This window comes from Agelaius phoeniceus, chromosome 3 (genome assembly GCF_051311805.1).
Source record: "Agelaius phoeniceus isolate bAgePho1 chromosome 3, bAgePho1.hap1, whole genome shotgun sequence".
NCBI lineage: Eukaryota > Metazoa > Chordata > Aves > Passeriformes > Icteridae > Agelaius > Agelaius phoeniceus.
The window spans coordinates 100,917,226-100,935,739 of record NC_135267.1 but is presented as its reverse complement, the minus strand read 5'-3'; the positions used below and the strand labels follow the sequence as shown (position 1 = coordinate 100,935,739).

Here is an 18,514-nt window from a genome sequence, read left to right as displayed (position 1 = left end):
AGCAGGATAAGGTAAGTGGCCAAAAAAAGTTACAGAATGTTGGTACTTGGCTTTAATTAACCTTTAACCTGAACAGCAATGATGTATTCTGCACAAGAACACGATGATTTCCTCCCATTCCTATGAACAGAACAGAGAGAAGTTTCTGTTCTGTACAAGTAGAAGGTGAAAGCAAAGTTAAACTGAAGCAGTTACAGCAAATTGTTGGGGTTTGTGGGGGAGGGTTGGTATTCTCCCATCTTCTAGATCCTTGGCTTGAAGGGCAAATTTTTCTGGCCCATTGTGGCAAAAATATTCAATATTTCAGCTCACAGGTAAGAAACAACAGTGCCTTTTCCCAGGAGTTGTAGGCCTGCTCTACCCTTATCACACAGCTCAGCCTGAAAAGCCCAGGCTTCAGCACAGAACAGGACCAGCCCAGTGACCCACTGGTGATTGAGGGGGAAACAAAGAACCACCAAACACCTGGTGTAGCCCAACTGGTTTTGCAATGCTTTTATTACTGTATATATTAACATTGGTTTGGATAGTATGTAGCAGGCATCTCGACATTGAAGTTCATTTGTGCACTCTCTGCAGGGAAGATGTTTTACCCTCAACACACCTTCTTCTGCTTCACTTCCTGATCTCAGCAGCACTCACTGCTCCTCCTGCTCCTGAGGAGCACCAGGTCACATTTATAATGAATTATACCAACAAGCACATCTCTACTAGAAAGCACATCACTTTATTGTGAAGGTCTCAAGTGGAAGAGTTCAACTTAACCATGACAATACTTTATGTATTACAATTGCCTGTTGATTTATGCAACTATGTTGAAGAAAGCTGTTAGCCAAAGTCACCCCCCCCCAAAAAAAATCAGAGGATATTTGCACCAGTTTTAGTTTATACCTCACAACATACCTAGGCTATATTTTTACTATCACAGGGTGTATTTACTACTAGGGGAATGTTACATGGTCTTTCAAACATGAGACTATTTACAGAATAGGCTGAACATTTGAGTTTAGATAAAGCTGAACAATTTTACATGTATAGGAAGTGTTATAGGCTAGCTTTCCTGTGGCTTTTAGCTAGACATCAGGCACTAATGATTTGATTAGCTCTGTACAAAGAATCACACACCATCCAAAACCTCTTGGCTGCTGGTTAGTTCCAAATTGAGAAAGCGCCTACTTTGAGCAACAGTATGGTGGGGGCCTTGCTATCCCCATGTCACCCTCCTGGTGCCTCACTGCAGAAGGGAATAGAAGCTAAGCTGTTGCACTAAGTCAGAAGGTACTGATTAAAAGAGGATGGAATTAACAGTATATAGAAAAGACATAATATACTGGTAGAAAGTCATACCTCCTCAAGGTTTCGCTGAAATCATTAATGTTAGGGAAATACTGTTCTCTCCCCTGCTATGCAAAGCTGATGGCAATTCCCTACAAAGAGTCCTTGAGAAATAAATTAAGTTCCAAGACTAAGTTAGGGAATTGTTGTACATTCAGAGTGCATTATGCCTCATGAACCCTTGGCTGGGTGTTTCTGGTACAGCACTCATGCCTTGAGCACCCTGACAGCTCAGGCTTTGGGGCCACAGTCACTGGGCGAGTTGCAGGGAAGGTCTGAGAGCCATGGCTGCACACACAGATATGTTGTTTTGTGCACAATGCAAGCCTGATTTCCCCCTTAGCCATACAAATTAAGACAATATTTATCACCATACAGTTTGATATTACTTCCAATAAGTACAATATTTATTAAACATTTCTTCAGTTTTGTTACATATTGTGCAACAAATTACAATATTCTGCAGCCACAAATTATATGCAGAGTATGAAGAAACTATTAATCAGATAGTGTGATCTCTCCATTTATAATTCTACAAGAAGGAACTAGCAAATCAGATCTTACATATATCTTACTAAATTTTATGCATGGAAAGTGACAGACACTGTTGTGCTGTTTGATACAAAATGGCTAAACTTCATCTTCAGAAGACTAAACCTGACATCTAAACATGCCAATAGAAACATCAAAACAAAAATACATCCTAACCAACCACAGGAAACAGTCTGGTATCAGGAAAAGCAACAAGGATTACACGTTTATAAACCAGCACACAAAGGTTTAAAACAGTTCTGAAAATGAAGTTAGCTGTCTTGAGTCAAGGGAATAAAAAAAGTCAGTATTGACCATTTACAATCTCTGACCTTTGTGGAGACGGTAAGAATCTGTTGTAGTGCAGCTACATACAGTACAATTCAGGCAAATTTTTTTTTTCACTTGGGTTCAGATTGCAAATTCATTGTTGTGAGACAAAAGGGGGGAGGCAAGTTTTAGCAGCAACCTCCACTAGACTGCTTGACTGGAGTGCTCTGAATTTTAACATTGGACTTCTCTGCACCACCAGCTGTCGCTCCCGGGCCCATTCGTTTTTTAATCTCGGCAGCCATGGTCATGAAAGACTGTTCTACATTTGTGGCATTCTTTGCACTGGTTTCCAAAAATGGAATTCCAAGAGAATCTGCAAATTCCTGCAAATTGAGAAACAGTGAACAGTAAGCTCATACACAGGTTCATACCTCACCTCATTTCCTGGAGCACCACTGGATAACTCACAAGTTCCTGGATCCCACCCCACACCCCCCACGTCCAGTCTAAGGATGAGTTGCAGGGCAGGAGGTCATTAAACTGCCCCCATTTGTGGCACCAGGACACCTCCCTGCACTGGGACCTCTGTGCATGACAAACCAGAGCAGGGGCTCAGCCAAGCAAACCCACGAGTCCCGACATACCTTTGCTGTTGTATAGTCTACTACTTTCTTTGTGGTCAGATCACACTTGTTCCCCACCAACAACTTGTTGACGTTTTCACTGGCATAACGGTCTATCTCCTGCAGCCACTGCTTGACATTATTGAAAGACTCCTACAAGATAAGAGAACTGTAAGCAAGGCCCTTGATGAAGGGGAAAGTTCAGCACTATCCCTTTGGTCATGACTAGGAAAGAGTATGAAGCACTGCTCTTATCCATGTGATGGGTAAGTGATGGATCCATATGATAGATTCACAACCATGGGAGAGGACTCTCTAATGCAGCCCAACTCCCCTCATGGCCCTGGGACAGGCTGGTCACCACAGGGGCCATCCAGCTCCTGTTCCCAGCCCTACACAGTCAGCCCTTCCTGCACTCTTCCCCATATTATTTTTTCCCTGCTCTATATATTGAATATTCTGCATCTTCTACCATCTGGGGCTCTTCTTCCTCCTCTTGTAGCAGAGATAAGAGATGTGGCACACAGCTGAAACCAGATGCATCCCACATATTTACTAAGCATCAGGTGTTAGATGCAAGCCACCTTGTTGCAGATATGCTGGAACAACCTCTGACTCCAGAAATGCTGGATTGATACTCCAGTTAGTGACTGAACACAAGTGTTCTTTTTCTATTAATTCAGGAAACCCTATACTTCCCAAGTGCCTTTCAAACAACTGCACCAGTTCTTCAGAGAAAACACTGGCTCAGTTGTATCTTGCACCCAGGCTGACAATTTTCTGTTCCAAATGCCAGTCTTTACTGCAGACCACAGTTAAAGTACATTCAGAAATCTTTCAACAATTTCCATCAGTAACTCAGATTTCCTGCTACCAAAGGCAAGGTGAGAGGTATTCACACAGGACAATTAGTTACCTGTTCACCAAGTTTTAGGTTAAGCCTAAGATACAATTGCTTAGGAGCCACAAATCCCACTGTTCTCTTTATTTCTGTGTTTTATTTCTGCCAAACCAGAGGCAAACACATATGTTTGGCTTGATAAGCCTTAACACAGCCTGTAGAACTCCGTCATTGTCTCCCTTAAGAGGTGCCCAGCTGTTAAATTCCCGATTTACTCATCAGCCTGGAGAAAGTCTGCAGGCACAGGTTTAACACATACCTGATCTGTAACATCATACACAACTATGATGCCATGAGCTCCTCTATAGTAACTGGAAGTGATAGTCCGAAACCGCTCCTGTCCCGCTGTGTCCCACTGCAAGACAAGTGACAGGGTCAGCTCCTGCAGTGTGGCTGAGCAGTGCTCCACATCAGCTTCCAGAAACATGGCTCAGCAGAGCAGCCATCCAACCACAGCCACAGCAGGGGCTCTGAAGCTGTACACATCAAACAGGATTCGAGGAGATCGCGTATTTTAACTGAGGATTACACTTCGTACGTACTTTTCTAAAGTGCTCATTTGTTTGGTTTTAGCCAAGTGAAGTCAAGAGATCTCTCTGGGGAAAACATTACGCAGTTTTGACCCATGAAGAAGCCATGGTTCAATGGTTAGAAGAGCAAACACAAGCCAGGACTTGAAAACCTGCTAGGAATAAGGTCAGAGAGCTGCAGGTCTCTAACATGACCACTCCTTTCAACTTTCTTGGCACACAGGCTTCAGGAAAGGTATTTAAAGGCAACAACTCAAACTAAACTTGATTCCCTTCTCCTGCTGGGAGAGTTACGAAAGGATATAAGGCACTTGACTTCTTCTCCCACCCAGGACGGGAGCAGGACTCACCCAAACATTTCTCTCCCTGGAGCTGTGTCAAGAATAGGGCTGGCTGTGTATTAAAAACAGACTTCACAGACAGATTTCAGCAGTGACAGCATTCCTAGTAGGCTGCTCTGTACTCAGGACAGTTACATTAGAGACTGGAAGCTCAAGCTTCTGGCTGTAAGCTGGACTCTGCTCCACAACACTGAATCCCTGAGTCATTGCCTTCAAGTCCTGAGAGCCTCAGCTTGAGCTGGAAGCAGTGGCTGACAAGGATTGTCTGACCTTGCACAGATATTAGATTTCATCACAGCAGTCACCCTTTTAGAGTGCTTCAAGATTAAAGAATTGCCAAGTCTCTTCCCCTGTTTATTCCAAGTGAAAGGCCAAAAGCATAACCAGAAAACACCACCCAGTGCTAAGGCAGCCAGGCCAGTTACAAGCCTTTGTGTCAGTTTTTCCATTCAGGTTAACAAAAGCAGTTTCCAGCTTAAGACAGCGCAGCCTGGTAGTAACAGCTGCTGTGGAATTCAGGCGTCCTGGACAACTGTGTGGTATTCCTGCACTTACACAAATCCTGGCAAAATACTGCAGAACTACACCATTTTTGATATGAGAGCACTTCAGCACAGAATCTCTTCTTCCAGGCAAATGGCCTTGATAATAAGCACCCTTCCTTAAAGACAGGTAAGTCTTGCAAAAAACTGCCTCGCCTCTTGTAACAGGGAAAACATCCCTTGTATTTGAAAGTGTTTTACAGTACAAAATGACCGCCAATAGCTGTGGATATAACTCGAGCTCCAAGAGACTGAAGCACACAGGAGTTGAGAAATACTACTTACTATCTGAAGCTTGATTGTTTTTCCATCTAGTTCTATAGTTCTGATTTTGAAGTCCACACCAATCGTGCTGATGTAACTTTCTGTGTACGTGTCATCCTAGGAGAGAGAGTGAACATAAGTCAAGGCAGCTGCACCTCTTCTGCAGTCACATACTTCATTATGCACCAATCAGACAAAGATACTTAATTTCCTGGTAAAACCAGCCTGATCTCTCATGGCAAAGTCCAGAAGGTGGCCAAGCATTTCCACCAAGTATTTACTTTTCAAAAATTCTGCAGCTTTTAAAAGCACCAATCAGAACCAGTCAAAAAAAGCCTCTTTTCTGGAAATCCTGTACTGTCAAGTCCTGTGAGCTGCAGTGTAAAAAACAGTCTTTGCTCATGGTGGCAAACTGAAGAGCTACTTAGAATAGCCACTCAAGTTATTGAAACACATCACATTTTTATTTTCCTTTGATGGTTTTTGATCTGTGTTACACAGCAGCTACCTAGAACAAGTCAGAGGCTCTGTCTCAGTCACACATGAGTGTCAGATCCTCTGCTGCTGCAGCTGGTTGCTAAGGCAGGTTAGAGTTACAGCTGGAGTGCTCCTGCTGAGGCCTCTGCTCTGCAGCCTGTGTCGATACAGGAGGGAAAGCACTGCCTCAGCAGCTTGCAGGGACCTGACTGCAGCCTCCAACAGGCCTTAAGGCACACAGAAACCGCTGGGTCAGTCTTTGCTACCTTCTAGTGACTGTCAGCTTGTCAGCATGAAGGAGGTTTCTACTCCTAAAGTACCCAAAGGGTAGAACTTCACATACAATGTACCACAAAAAGCTTTATGCAACCAGTAGGTATCAGAAAAAGCAAGGGATTCCTTTGGGCTGTGAATGGAAGACATCTTAGGTAACATATCCAAGTAAGAATAAAGTATTAAGCCTTTCAGAATGACATGACATTTGTTTCCTTAGCATTTCAATACTCCAAAGGGTATGTCTGAAAAGCCTGAAGAAGTTTAACCTACAGCAGCAAGAAAACACAGGTGTGGTATGCTGTGGTAATTCCTTATGTCAGGGTAAACGGTTTCGTTGGAAAAACTCATCTCAAAAACAAAAGGCTACTCAGCTGCAGAAACATCAGATAACAGAGCACAAACTTAAGCTAGCTATCAAAAAATAGAAGTTGGATTATTCACATGAAGCCAAAATTAATTCAAAAGTATCTGCAAGAGAAGCAGGTTAGACCACTCTGGGAGTACTGCTCCAGCTGTGGTGTCACTTCCAACCCACTGCCTCCATCCTGTGAGCAGAGCAGGTGACATCCTCCTACTATTTGTCCTGCTACCAACATCAGCCATAATGGCTTTAACTGAGGCTGTTTGTACACACCAATTATTAATTCACATTAATAATACCAGGTACAACAGGCTCATTCCAGAGGTGCCCAGAGGAACTGCTCAGGCTGTGAAAACAAAGCCATCATCTTGCAGTAGAGCCACACTCAAGTTTCTAAGTTCATGCCCCATATCCTGCTTCCCTTCCTGTCCTCCCAGGGACACGTAAAGCTGACCTTTGGCACAGAGATAAGAAGTTCACTGGACTTCAGCTTTTTCTACTAAGAGCTATCAAACCCATTTTACATTTTCTTGCTGACAGGAAAACTAGAGCCAGAACAGCTCACCACCAATTTTAACATTCACTATAGAAAGCAGAAGGCCTTATTATTCCTAGAGTATTATTTACATTACTTCTCTGACTAAACAACTGGTAGGTCTTTTTACTGCAGATATCAAACGTCATCTGCTTGAAATGTTCTTATCAAGTAGTAACTGATCAAGGTCTGTACTCCTCATGCCTAAGGGCACACCCCCAGAATTCCTTCCATCCTCAGCATTCTACCACTACTGTAATGATGGAAGTTAAATTAAGGTACCTCATTCTCAAGTAACAGGAAAATTAGAATTAATCTTAGCTGGACATATCATTGATATTATTTCTTTCCAATTTAGTGAAACAATTACATCAGATAGACACAAATTTAAAAGACAGGAGGAGTTTGCAATACTATACTTATTCTTGGGTATTACCAGTCCTGTCAGACATCAGCCCTGCTACCTGAAGGGAAGCTCTTGCTAAGTACCTCTTTTACACAGTTTCCAAGCATGATCACTTACTGCAAACCTAAGTAGAAGGCAAGATTTCCCAACACCGGAGTCTCCAATCAGAAGTAGCTTGAATAAATAGTCACTGCAGAAGGAAAAAAAAAATTAGGTCACTTAATGAAAAACACTGTCAAGAAAGAAGTTCCTTACAGCCAGTATATTATAACTTTTGGGACGGGTAAATTAATTCACTGCTAGGGAAATCACCTACAACTCCAAGCTCCTCTATTCAGTTTAGAAATTCACAGTTTACTCGGTAAGGGTAGTGTGAGGTAGATGCTCTGAGCATAGCATTGTAGTGTGGAACTGTGGCTCCCTGGGCAGTTACTCTGAGGATAAGAGAGGGACTATCAGCAGGAGTAGCACAGTCCTACCTCAGCCTTTGTGGTCTAGCTGAGATGAAAACCATGCCTGCAACTGAATGCAAGCGCCCCTGTCTGGCTGAGGAACTCGGAACACACAGGTGCTGGTAACAGCCTGCTGCCCTCCAGGGCCATTATCTTTGCTTCTCTGGACTCAGAGGTCTGATTCCACTGCCCAGCTTCACCAACACCAGGGAGCTGCCAAATGTAGCCATTTCTTTCCTCAGTTCAAGTTACTCATATTTAGTTCCAGCAGAATGCAACAGCACAACTGAATACCCACCTTCCACAACAGACTATGAGCAGTGACCAATACCACACCTGCCTTCCAGGAATTAAAGCAAAGCTCAAGTCATTTCCAGAGGAGGATACATCTCTGGGGGATGTCAGGTGTGGTATTAGTAATTCTCAAGATACACTGGAAGAATTGACAAATCTTGTGCTTAATGCTGAGTTTTCCCAACATTAAAGAATAAGCACAGAGTCACCGACCAGCCTATATTTACACTTCAAAGAGTAGAGAAGATTTCACTGTTGGCAAAATATGAGGTTTTGTGTTAGTCCTAAGACTAATGGGGAAATTTCATACTAGAGAGCAAGTAACAGAGAAAAATAACAACCCACCACTTACACAAGTTATTTTGCTTCTCAAGTACTACACTAACTCATTCTCAGTTGACAACTCTTCGGCCCTGTAATGGCCCAGGACAAAGTCCTCTTCTCACTTAACCACAACAGCCATATTTCTATGTCCACTTAAGCAAGGAGAGGTAAAGATTAAAGATATGTGGAGTGCCTGAAGTCCACTGTCCCATCTATTATTCCCAAGAATCGCCACTGCCTCTGGCTGGCAGGAATCCAGCCAGGAAACTGCATCCATCCCCAGCTGATAACAGCCCAGCAGATGGCCAACCCCAGCTTCTCACCACTCCTCTGCTCAAGTGCCCCTCACCTGGCTGGGCCCAGGCTGCAGAACATGCCCAGCTGGAACCTCCAGTCTCTGCAGCACTTCTGCCAAGACTAGAGAGGAGTCAGAAGTGCTAAATGTAGCAACTAATAACCCAATCCTTAAAAATGTACAGCTAAAAGCACTAAAGGGATGAAAAAAAAAGTCAAAGGATACCTAGCAGTTTACAGTCACAGAATTCACCACTCCACCTGTCAAGTCATGTACTACCAGAAGGCAAGATGGCTTTAGGAGAATGACAACTAGCCCAAACTGTTCAGGGGACCTAAGGTACATCACCCCACAACCCACACATCTCAGTAGCTTTGAGTTGGCTGAAGAACTTCTACAGACCAGAAAACTTCTCACCCCAGTAATAGTTTGGTCCCCAAGAGCAGGAGAAACTCTGTAACCTGGAGAGCAAAGCAAAGTATGAGGGCTCCAGGATCTGCTCCACTGTTACACCTTGCCTTGCCTTCTTCCCCACCACTGTGCCTCAGCTTTCACTCAGCTCCTTCCACTCCAGCAGGAAGTTTGTCTTGCTCAGTTCCCTACAAACACAGAATTTTCAGCAACCCTGAAGTCAAATTATTACTTACAGCTTGTAGCATGTTATAATATCCTTGAGAATATTAAAACAAGAATATTAGCACTGTATGGCCTTCAGTAAAATTAATTGAAAAAAAGTAACTCCTTCCTGATAGAGGTAAGGCTTCAGCTGTGGGTCTGAGATCCTCATAAAAACTTCCACTTGCTTCCACTTGCAATCCAGGTTTCCCCAGGCCCCAAACATGAAAACTTCTCTTCCTCTGCTACTCCTCGTGCTAAGAGCAGCTCCCAGCCAAACGTACCCATTAGATCTCTCACCCTTCAGCAGCAAACAAGAACAGTAACAGTGGGTACGCAGAACAAACGTTAGGCTAACACAATGAGACCTCAGAAGCCTTAAACACTGGATCTGGTATCTTTGCTATTTAGCTGTCCCCTCACTTTGGGCTGCAGTATTTCCAGAATCATAGAGACGTACAGTGGTCTTAAGCCACCTGCCTCAGCCCCACCAAAACCAGGGCCAGCACCAGGTGCACAGCTGGAAACAGCCTTTACTGAGTTAGCTCTGTCTCTGACCTTAGGAACAGGTGTTGTGTCACAAAAACCCAATTTTGGTGGGAAGACTTTCATCAGTTTGGGAATAGTGTAAGTAAGACTCTGGGAACTTAGGGTTTTAACTTTTTAGAACAATCCATATTCCAATATTGTAGTGCCTTCCTTTCCAAGTACAGCCTAAAGTTTTAAAATATACAGCTCCTAAGACCTTTTAAAATATAGCAGGTGCCTATTTAGGGCCATAAGAACCAAATGTGCAGTTTGTTAGAGTGTGATGCTTGAGACAGCTCTTGGGTACAGCAACAGTTTAAATCAAATGAAATTTTTAAAAGCTATAAAACTTTGCAGAGGCCTATTTCTAGACTGAGCTACACCAATAGAATATTTGGGTAAAGGGGTTCAACTGTAGCAATGCATCCAACAAGCCACTCATGTTATTTGGTATTTACTCCTGAAGAGCCACACAAACACTTCTGAAGCCACTAAATGTTGCTCTTTAAATCTGGAAGCTTAAAATTCATCAGCTCCTCTGGTTTAGGGAGCCTACAAAAAGCTGGCTGAGCTATGCAGCACAGCCCTCTCCATGCTCCTTGGGAGACAGTGGGAATTCAGGTTAATCATTCAATTATTTCTCACCATTTACATAAGCCAGTCATACTTGGGTCCTTTACAAGAGCACACTGGAAGAGCATGTGCAGCAAGGCAGGTTGGTATGGTGAGTAAGAGTGAGGCTTTCAAATCCTGCCCATAACTTCCTCTTGCCAGAGAGATAAAGGACAAAGATGTTAAATGTAACTGCCTCTTGCCAAAAAAGAAAAAAAAAAGGCATCTCCAAATCAAGCTGAGGAAAGACCTGGCCAAAGCTGTGTGGAACAAGGGACCTGTGGGCCTCTAAGATAGTGCTGTTTATCTAATTTATATAAGGAGACATGTGGGGATTTTTTAAATGCCAGGAAGGTTTTATGCCAAAACAGACAAGGCTAGGTAGTCACCTGTCTGCAACAAGAACCACTGGAATTGGCTTTAATCACTGATGTCAGCTGCAGGTTTACTGTAAACAGGTACTCACAGCAGCCTCAAGCCCCACTCTTTGTTCTACCACCCCAGACATTTTGAAGAGGTGCATGACTGTCACTCTGATTACACTCTGTCTGTGTAAGTAAACAGAATCCAGAAGACATGATGCCACTTTGCATGGCAGATTGCTGCTTAGAAAGGTTAGAACACAAACACTTTCAGATTATTCCAGCAACCTAGGAGCTGTTAATCAATTGTCATCTACTAACCACCATCAGCCAAGACTGAAACCACCTCACTGGTATTCCCAAGCACTTCTGAAGAATGCAGAAAGATCCCCCCCAAGATGTGCTCCAAAACCCACTGAGCTTCTTCATCTGTGCTGGAAGGTATCTAGAACAAGGTCCAGGCAGAACTCTGATCTGATCAAGATTAACTCCTGATCCCACTTGGCTGCTCTGACCAGGCACCCCCCAGAATGTTTATGCTACATGCAAGCGGCAGAAGGGCAGGAAATGCTGAACCTGACACGATCTAGTCACAACAGAGTCAATATTGACATTCTGCTCACTCAAACACCGGCAGGGAGGGAACACAGGGAACACATCCCAGTGCTGGGTGGGCAGATGTTTTCAGAATTTAGCTTCCAAACACTAATTTTAGAATCACATCCACCCCTCTTCAGCTCCTTCACTATATCTAAAAACTAACAGTCCACTTGGCTGTCCCACAACCCTGAAGCTCCAAGGAAGCTCTCAGAAGCAGAACTCCCCTTCAAACCTTTGCATGAGCAGGACCTAACCCTCTAACTTTATCAGGAAAGCTGAAGGAAGTAGGTCTTTAGTTAGAAATTTGAATTAGCTATCCCACTGACTTCTGATTGAGTTCTGGCCCAGGAAAGAGGATTTGGGGCTGCAGCCTGATCTGAAGCTGTGACAGGGAAGTGAGAATGTCTTACATTATAGGCAAGGCACTTCTGAGATGGTAAATGGACGTATCTCTTTACAAGGAACAGAAGCAGCAATGTCATAATCCCTTAAATTTTATTCCTGTTTTAACAGGGATCCAAGTACACACATCACAGTGACAGGTATTTTCTGTCCCTCTCACCACACCCTTTCCATCTCCTCCCCTCATCCTGCTGACACCACCCTCTCAGGAAGTGGCAATTTAACACTTCGAGTTAATCTCCAACTCCAGCTTTTCCTCTTTGTTTCACTTTCAAGAACTCAGCTGTGCTCACCACCAGGACCAAGCACTCTTCACGGAGAATGAGTCTCTCTGAAAACACTGACCTCAGCACTCAGTACCTCACTGCAGGGAACCACCCTCTGCATCAGTCTAGAGGGCAGATGGACTGCAAGAAAGGCAAAAAAAAATCTATGGTAAAAACCCCCTCCAACTCATTTCTCTTAGTGGCCTAACACTCTGCAGGCAGCTTTCCCACTACAGAACTCAACAGTCTGCAAGATAAATTTAACTCTTGAGAACCATTAGGACCATGGAGCACCAGCAGTTTGTTGGGTTTTCATCCACTTCCCACCTCCAGTTACTGTTCTGGTGTCTTCCAAAGCTACAGGAGCAAGTTTGTGATGTCATCTTGCCAAGATGTAACTCGAGTTCCTGGCTGTACCTCCTGGGTGTCACCAACTCCCTCACTAGCCGATGACTACTTGTTTGCTCCTCAGGTGATTTTCATGGACTCAGAGTGCTTGCAACCAACCCCACTGACGTAAGTGGAGAGCACAGGAGCCATGGCTACACAAGTCAGGAGTCTCAGCTGCGAGGACAAAATTCCGGGTGTCTTCCAAGAGCAGCGCCCATGGATATCCAGAGCAGCAACGTCACACCACAGGTGGATTTTAGTACCAGAGCCACTCCAGTGGCATCAGATGTGACAGTGGCTTCACCACCCCAAACTGGGGTGCCAGCAAAGCCAGCATCAGTGAAAGGATCCTAAACACAGTGAAAGGATCCTAAACACAGTGAAAGGATCCTAAACACACCCTACAAGGCTGAAGGGTTGGAAACACAGCAGCTGACTTTTTTAACTTTCTAAATTAAGCTTAAGTCCTTCCTCTAGCTCACACAAGAAAGTCTTGAACAAAATAAAGTTTATTCTTCCCGACAGCCTGGTGACCAGGACACAGCTCCCCGAGTTTCCAGAAGAGACAACCCCGGGGAACAGAGCTCAGACAGCCCAACTAAAGAAAACGGCCATACTCACACAACGACCCTCCCAAAAACCCCTCGTGTCATGACCAGGCTTTCTAAGCAAGTGCTATTTCAGCTGGAAACAGCCCCAAGAGCGTTCTATTATCAAGTCACAGCGTTGCAAAATCTACATAGGCAAGAAGTGTTTTGCAAGAGCCATGTGACACACACATGACTTGCAGCTAAAGCGAAGGGTGGACCCCTGGCTACGGAGCCGCCACCGGCCGGGGGATCGGCTTTCACGGGACGCCGGTGTCCCCCCGGTCACTTGTTGGAGTCAAGGCCCCACTGTGCCTTCCCGAGGTTCGCGAAAATCGTCGCGGCTGCGCCCCACGGCGCTGCCGGGGCGGCGGATGCCGGTTCCCCGCAGGGACCCCATTCCCCCCCCGGACCCACCCCTGGGCGGCCGCGCTGCCTCCCGCCCCCCCACCCTCCTCCTCCTCCTCCCCCGCCGCCGCTCGGGCCCGGGCGCGGCTCCGCGGGGACCGGGGGGGGGGAGGGGGGGGCTCGGTCTTCGGATTCGCGGGCCCAGCGCGGTCTCCCCGCGCCGCGCGGCGCCCCCAGCGCGGCCCCGGGGCCGCCCCGTCCCGCACTCACTATTCGGGGTTCATGCTGGACATGTCCGTGGGGCCCGCGGCCCGAGGGACGGCGAGCGCGCTGTGAGGGGGCGGTGCGGCGGCACCTCCCGCCGCCGAGGCAGGCGCTCCGCGGTGCGCTGGTCCGAGGGAGCCGCGATCGCCCGGCGCTCGGCTCGGCCCGTCCGCCCGCGCCCGTTCCGCGGCCTCCGCGCTGCGCCTCAGCCCAAAATGGCCGCCGGAGCCCGACCAGGAAACGGGGCGGCCGCTCGCCGAGCAGCGCTTACATGGCCGGGGGGCGGCCGAGGGGTGCGACGGGAAACCGAGTCCGCGCAGCCGCCTCCTCCCGGCCGCGCCCCCTCCTGTGGACTCGTTCTCCCGGCGGCTGCCGCGGCGGCGGCAGCGCATGCGCGGTAGCCGGCCTTTCTTCCCTCGGCCCCGTCGGCTCGGAGCGGCGGCCAACGTCGCTGATTGGCCGGGAAGCACCGGCCGGGGGTGACGTCAGCGGGCAGACGTGGCAGCTCGGGCGAGTCAGCGCGCGGGCGGGGTGGGGGAGGGGTCTCGGCGCGCGAGGCGGGGCCGGGCCGGGCCGGGCCGCGCCCAGGCTCCATCCCCGGCTCCATTCCGGCTCCATCCCGGGTTCCATTCCCGGTTCCATCCCTGGCTCCATCCTGGTTCCATCTCGGCTCCATCTCAGCTCCATCCCGGGTTCCATCCCGGGTTCCATCCGGGCTCCATCCCGGGCTCCATCCTGGGTTCCATCACCGGCTCCATCCCCGGCTCTATCCCCAGTTCCATCCTGGTTTCCATCCCCGGTTCCATCCCAGGCTCCATCACTGCCCCAGTCCCTCCTCCCATCCCTCCTCCCGTCCCTTCCTCCATCTCTGCCGGCAGCCCTTGGTTCATCCCGGCAGGGCGTTCTCTCTCCCGACGGTTCCCTTTGCGAGCCCCAGCCCCGCGCGGGGCCCGGCACCGCGGGCTGCCCGTGCCTCAGCCGGGCCCCCTCCTGTGCCGGGGCTGCGAGGGCCGGGGCCGGCAGCCCGGAGGGGACAGCGTGCGGAACAAGGCTCGCTGGGAATGCGGGCAGGGCAGGCCTGCGGCTGCGGGGAGGCGGCGAGGAAAGGGAGACCCCTCCAGCCGCTCCCCTCCGCACCGGTGGCGGGCAGCGATGGAGGCTCTGCACTCTGAGGCTTTCCCACTTTGAACGTGGGAAACGCATCTGGAGCAGCACAGGGCATCTTTAGCTCCTCTAAGGCCTGTGTTCTTCACGTGAATTTATAAGTCACTCTCCCTTTTTGCATCTTTTATCCAAAAAAATCTGCCATCGCATCTATTATCAAAACTTCTTTACAAGCATTAATCACATTTCACTACATTCTTTAGGCACAGTAAATATCTCTACGCTCTAGTGACTGCTGGGAAGTGGGCATGGAGAGACTGCCACGTGCCTGGGATCTCCGAGCAAGCAATGTGTAAAAGCTGGAAGATTTCACAGTATGGGAGACTGGTTTCTGGTCCACCACTTTTAATAGTCTTGCTGAATATCGAATTGCATTGCTGACACTTCAGTTGTTGATGTTCTTAGGTTTGTTCCTAGCAAAGCCCTGGCCTTTTCAACAGCATCAGAGAGGGCACAAGCACAGAACAGTACACATCACTCCAGACTCACAGTGCACTGCTAAACCTTACAACAGCTCCTTGTAATCAGCTCGGGAATTTAAATCCCACCACTAATACACATTACCCGATGTTATTTCATTACAAAGGGCATAGTATAATACATGACCAAAGTTTATCTTCCAACCAGCTCAAAGGACAGGAGGAACAACCTGCACATGGACTGTGAGATCACTGAAACACCTGTGCAGGGGTCTGTGTGCAGGACTTGGGCTACAAGCTGGGAGGTGTTACTGCAGACATCTAGGTGTTAAATGTGCTCCGTGCCCAGGGACTACTGGAATAACCCACAGGAATGGGTGTCTTTCACTTGTACAGCATCAGACTAGAGCTGAAGCCCCAGAGGAACTGAAATTGTGCTCTAGCCCCTTTTTCTCCCCACAAGAAGATGAAGAAAAGCCACTCACGCTGCACACATCTTCGAGGTTTTAGTTAGGTTCAGCTCCTTACCCGAAGTCAGCTGAGTGTGGTGGCTGCAATAGGAAACACTGAGCGCTGGTTGCACAGGGTTTGGGTTTCCTCTGCTCTCTCACTCTGCTGGGTGGGTAATGCAATCTGCAGCTGAATCTACCACATAACTTGCTGTATGTTCTGTTGTTTCTGTGGGGGTCATTGCTGAAATTTCCACTTCCCTTTCTCCATTACTTTGTGTATCTGTGAAACAATGCCAGTTTTGTTTAATGTTTGCCATCAGATATCCAGCGAGTCCTTTGAAATGTGCTCTCCTCTCTGGTACAGTAGTTCTCTTTAGGCACTCCATGGAAGGTGACCAGATGCGCAGGAATACCCCAGATGACAAACGTCATTTAGCAGACAGCAATTCATTCTCTGCTCAATACAGGAAAAGTGGTTTCACAGGGACATTTTAGACATTTGTGCTTTAACTTTTCTCTGCCCCTATGAAACAAAAAGCTCCAACCACCCCAATTCCTTACTCTGTTGTGAGGAATAATGCTCACAAGCCACAATAAATAGGACTTTGCCACATATGGTGCTGTTAAATGTACCCAGACAAATCAGAGAAGACACAGGGACAAACCAATATCAGCAACAGCTAACTATGAAATTCCAAATTAGATTTATTTCTGAAGCAGGGCACAGGTTAATAAGAGTGTGGGAAGCTGTTTAATTTCAGAGAAATAACAGCTTCCATGTCTAAAAGTGTATTTAATCCGTGCGACTGTCCGGGCAGCATGGCAGCCATAGCAGCCCATGGCTGCAGGGTGTAAGGGCAGAAAGAAGAAGTGGGTCTCCTCCAGCTCTGCAGGAGGCGCAGGGGGGGCTTTCTGCTTCCCATGTGGCAGGCTGAGGTCACCTGGTGCTGTTGTGTCACCATCTGCAGCCCAGTGTCTGAAAGTGTACCTGTCTGACTGGATGAGCAGGCTCAGGACCCCTGCCTGGTTTCTGTCTGGGATCACAGCGATGATTTATACCCCTCTACCACATTCTGTCCTGTCCCTCCTCCTGCCTTCAGGGGTTATTTGTGGTTTGTCCTGAACACCACCAACCACTGGGAGGTCAGAGTGGCCTCGTTTGTTTCCCCGCTAACAGGATCTAATGCAGGGAGCAGTATCAGATGCCAGTTCAGGGGACATTCTTCATGTACCTTCAGGGCTGAATTCTGCCTGTGAAAAGAGAGGTTTATTTCATCCTGTTGGTAAAATCAGCTGCAGAATTTCCTTCAGCTTGGGCTGTAGTGCTCTAGCAGAGCAGCCAAGGAAAGCCATGAGCACAGACTGGCTCCACCTGTACCCAACTTCCTCAGTCCTGTCCACCCTGGGGCAGCATCCTGACCCACTAACTCGTGTTTCTGAGGTTGAACTCTGCTGGTTCCTGGTTCCACTCAGGTGATCTGCCCTCCCTTGCTCCCATCTCTCTCCTCCCCAGGCCACAAAAGGCCTGTGCCAGAGAGCTCTGAGGAATGAGGGCACAAGTGGACAGAGGATGGGAGGGAGAGAGAAAGCAAGCTTCAATGGCTGCAGTCAGCTGTAAGGGGGGAAAGGAAGGAGGAAAATAGCACAAATGATGGAGGAGAAATGCTACAGCTGTATGAGCACAGGTAGCATTTACTCTGTACTTGCAGTACAGAGCCCCAGTTCCCCCCCTGCCATGGGGTTGGCAGTGAGACTGGGATGGCACCACCTGCAGAGAGCAGCAACCTGCACAGGATCCATTCTGCCTTTCTTTTCTGCCCTTACTTTTTAGGAAATCATCCATATTTTTAAGCTATATAACCACACCACACAGTCACAGAGCAAAGGAAGGTTTCAGGTGTGCTATCTGGCACCCTACCACAATTTTACCCTGGAAATGTCTTTCTTTCCCCTGCATAACAGTTCTTGAACCAAAGGTAGGAGGAATTGACCCAGAACTGCCTCCCCATAAAGCTGTTGTCATGTTAGCACAGCAGTGCTCAGAAATCATTTGCCCCCTGCTAGGTCCTTTTCCCTGGACTATGTATAAAATCAGGAAAAAAAGTAATCCAGGTATTTATTTGCCCTCCTGCCTTTCCCTGCCTTTCCCCTCCCCCTTCTCAGTGTCTGGTCTGTGGAGTGGGAAGCTCTCAGGCTGACAGAGGCACAGCAGCCTCAGGAGAAGGTCAGGCACCAGGAGCACACAACATTGCAGCTGGCTGTTTGGGTGCTGGGAGTGCTGGGGAGCAAACATTGATTGCAGCTTATCAATAGCAGCATCTCTCTTGCCTCGCTCAGCCCTCCCATGTGCATCATTTCTCTACAGGACTTGTCACCTGCCACTGGTTTTTAGAGAATAGAACCAGGCCATTTCAGATGTGTTGGCAGCACAACTAAAATGGTGTCAACAAATTCCTCCTATTAATTCTTGATTTAGGAACTAAAGGAAAAGGGAGAAGTTGCTGATGGACGTGTGGTACCCCTGGGAGGGAAAGTACAAATGTACCCATACTCAGATAAAGTAAGATGTCTGGAAAATAATTATGGACAGAAAAATGGTATTCTGGAACTGTTTAACAGAGCTGGTCCACTATCACACATTGCTTTAAGGGAATTTAGTGGTTTATGAGTCACTAGGAACCAGCTCATGTCCAGCTCTACCTCTCTGGCTGGACATCTGGCCTGTGCTTTCATCTCCTACAGCGA

The 18,514-nt window shown here is 47.4% G+C and overlaps 1 protein-coding gene across 1 annotated transcript; it reads right to left on the bottom strand.

The window, feature by feature from the left end:
* Positions 1-480: 480 nt before the first annotated feature.
* Positions 481-14,141, bottom strand: RAB1A (RAB1A, member RAS oncogene family). Its single transcript, XM_054628627.2, has 6 exons — positions 13,741-14,141; positions 7,513-7,585; positions 5,362-5,457; positions 3,923-4,018; positions 2,784-2,915; positions 481-2,522 (listed from the first exon to the last, which is right to left on the bottom strand). The coding sequence occupies exons 1-6, from the start codon at positions 14,124-14,126 to the stop codon at positions 2,325-2,327; spliced, it is 981 nt and encodes a 326-aa protein (XP_054484602.2). The 5' UTR covers positions 14,127-14,141; the 3' UTR covers positions 481-2,324.
* Between the last annotated feature and the right edge of the window lie 4,373 nt (positions 14,142-18,514).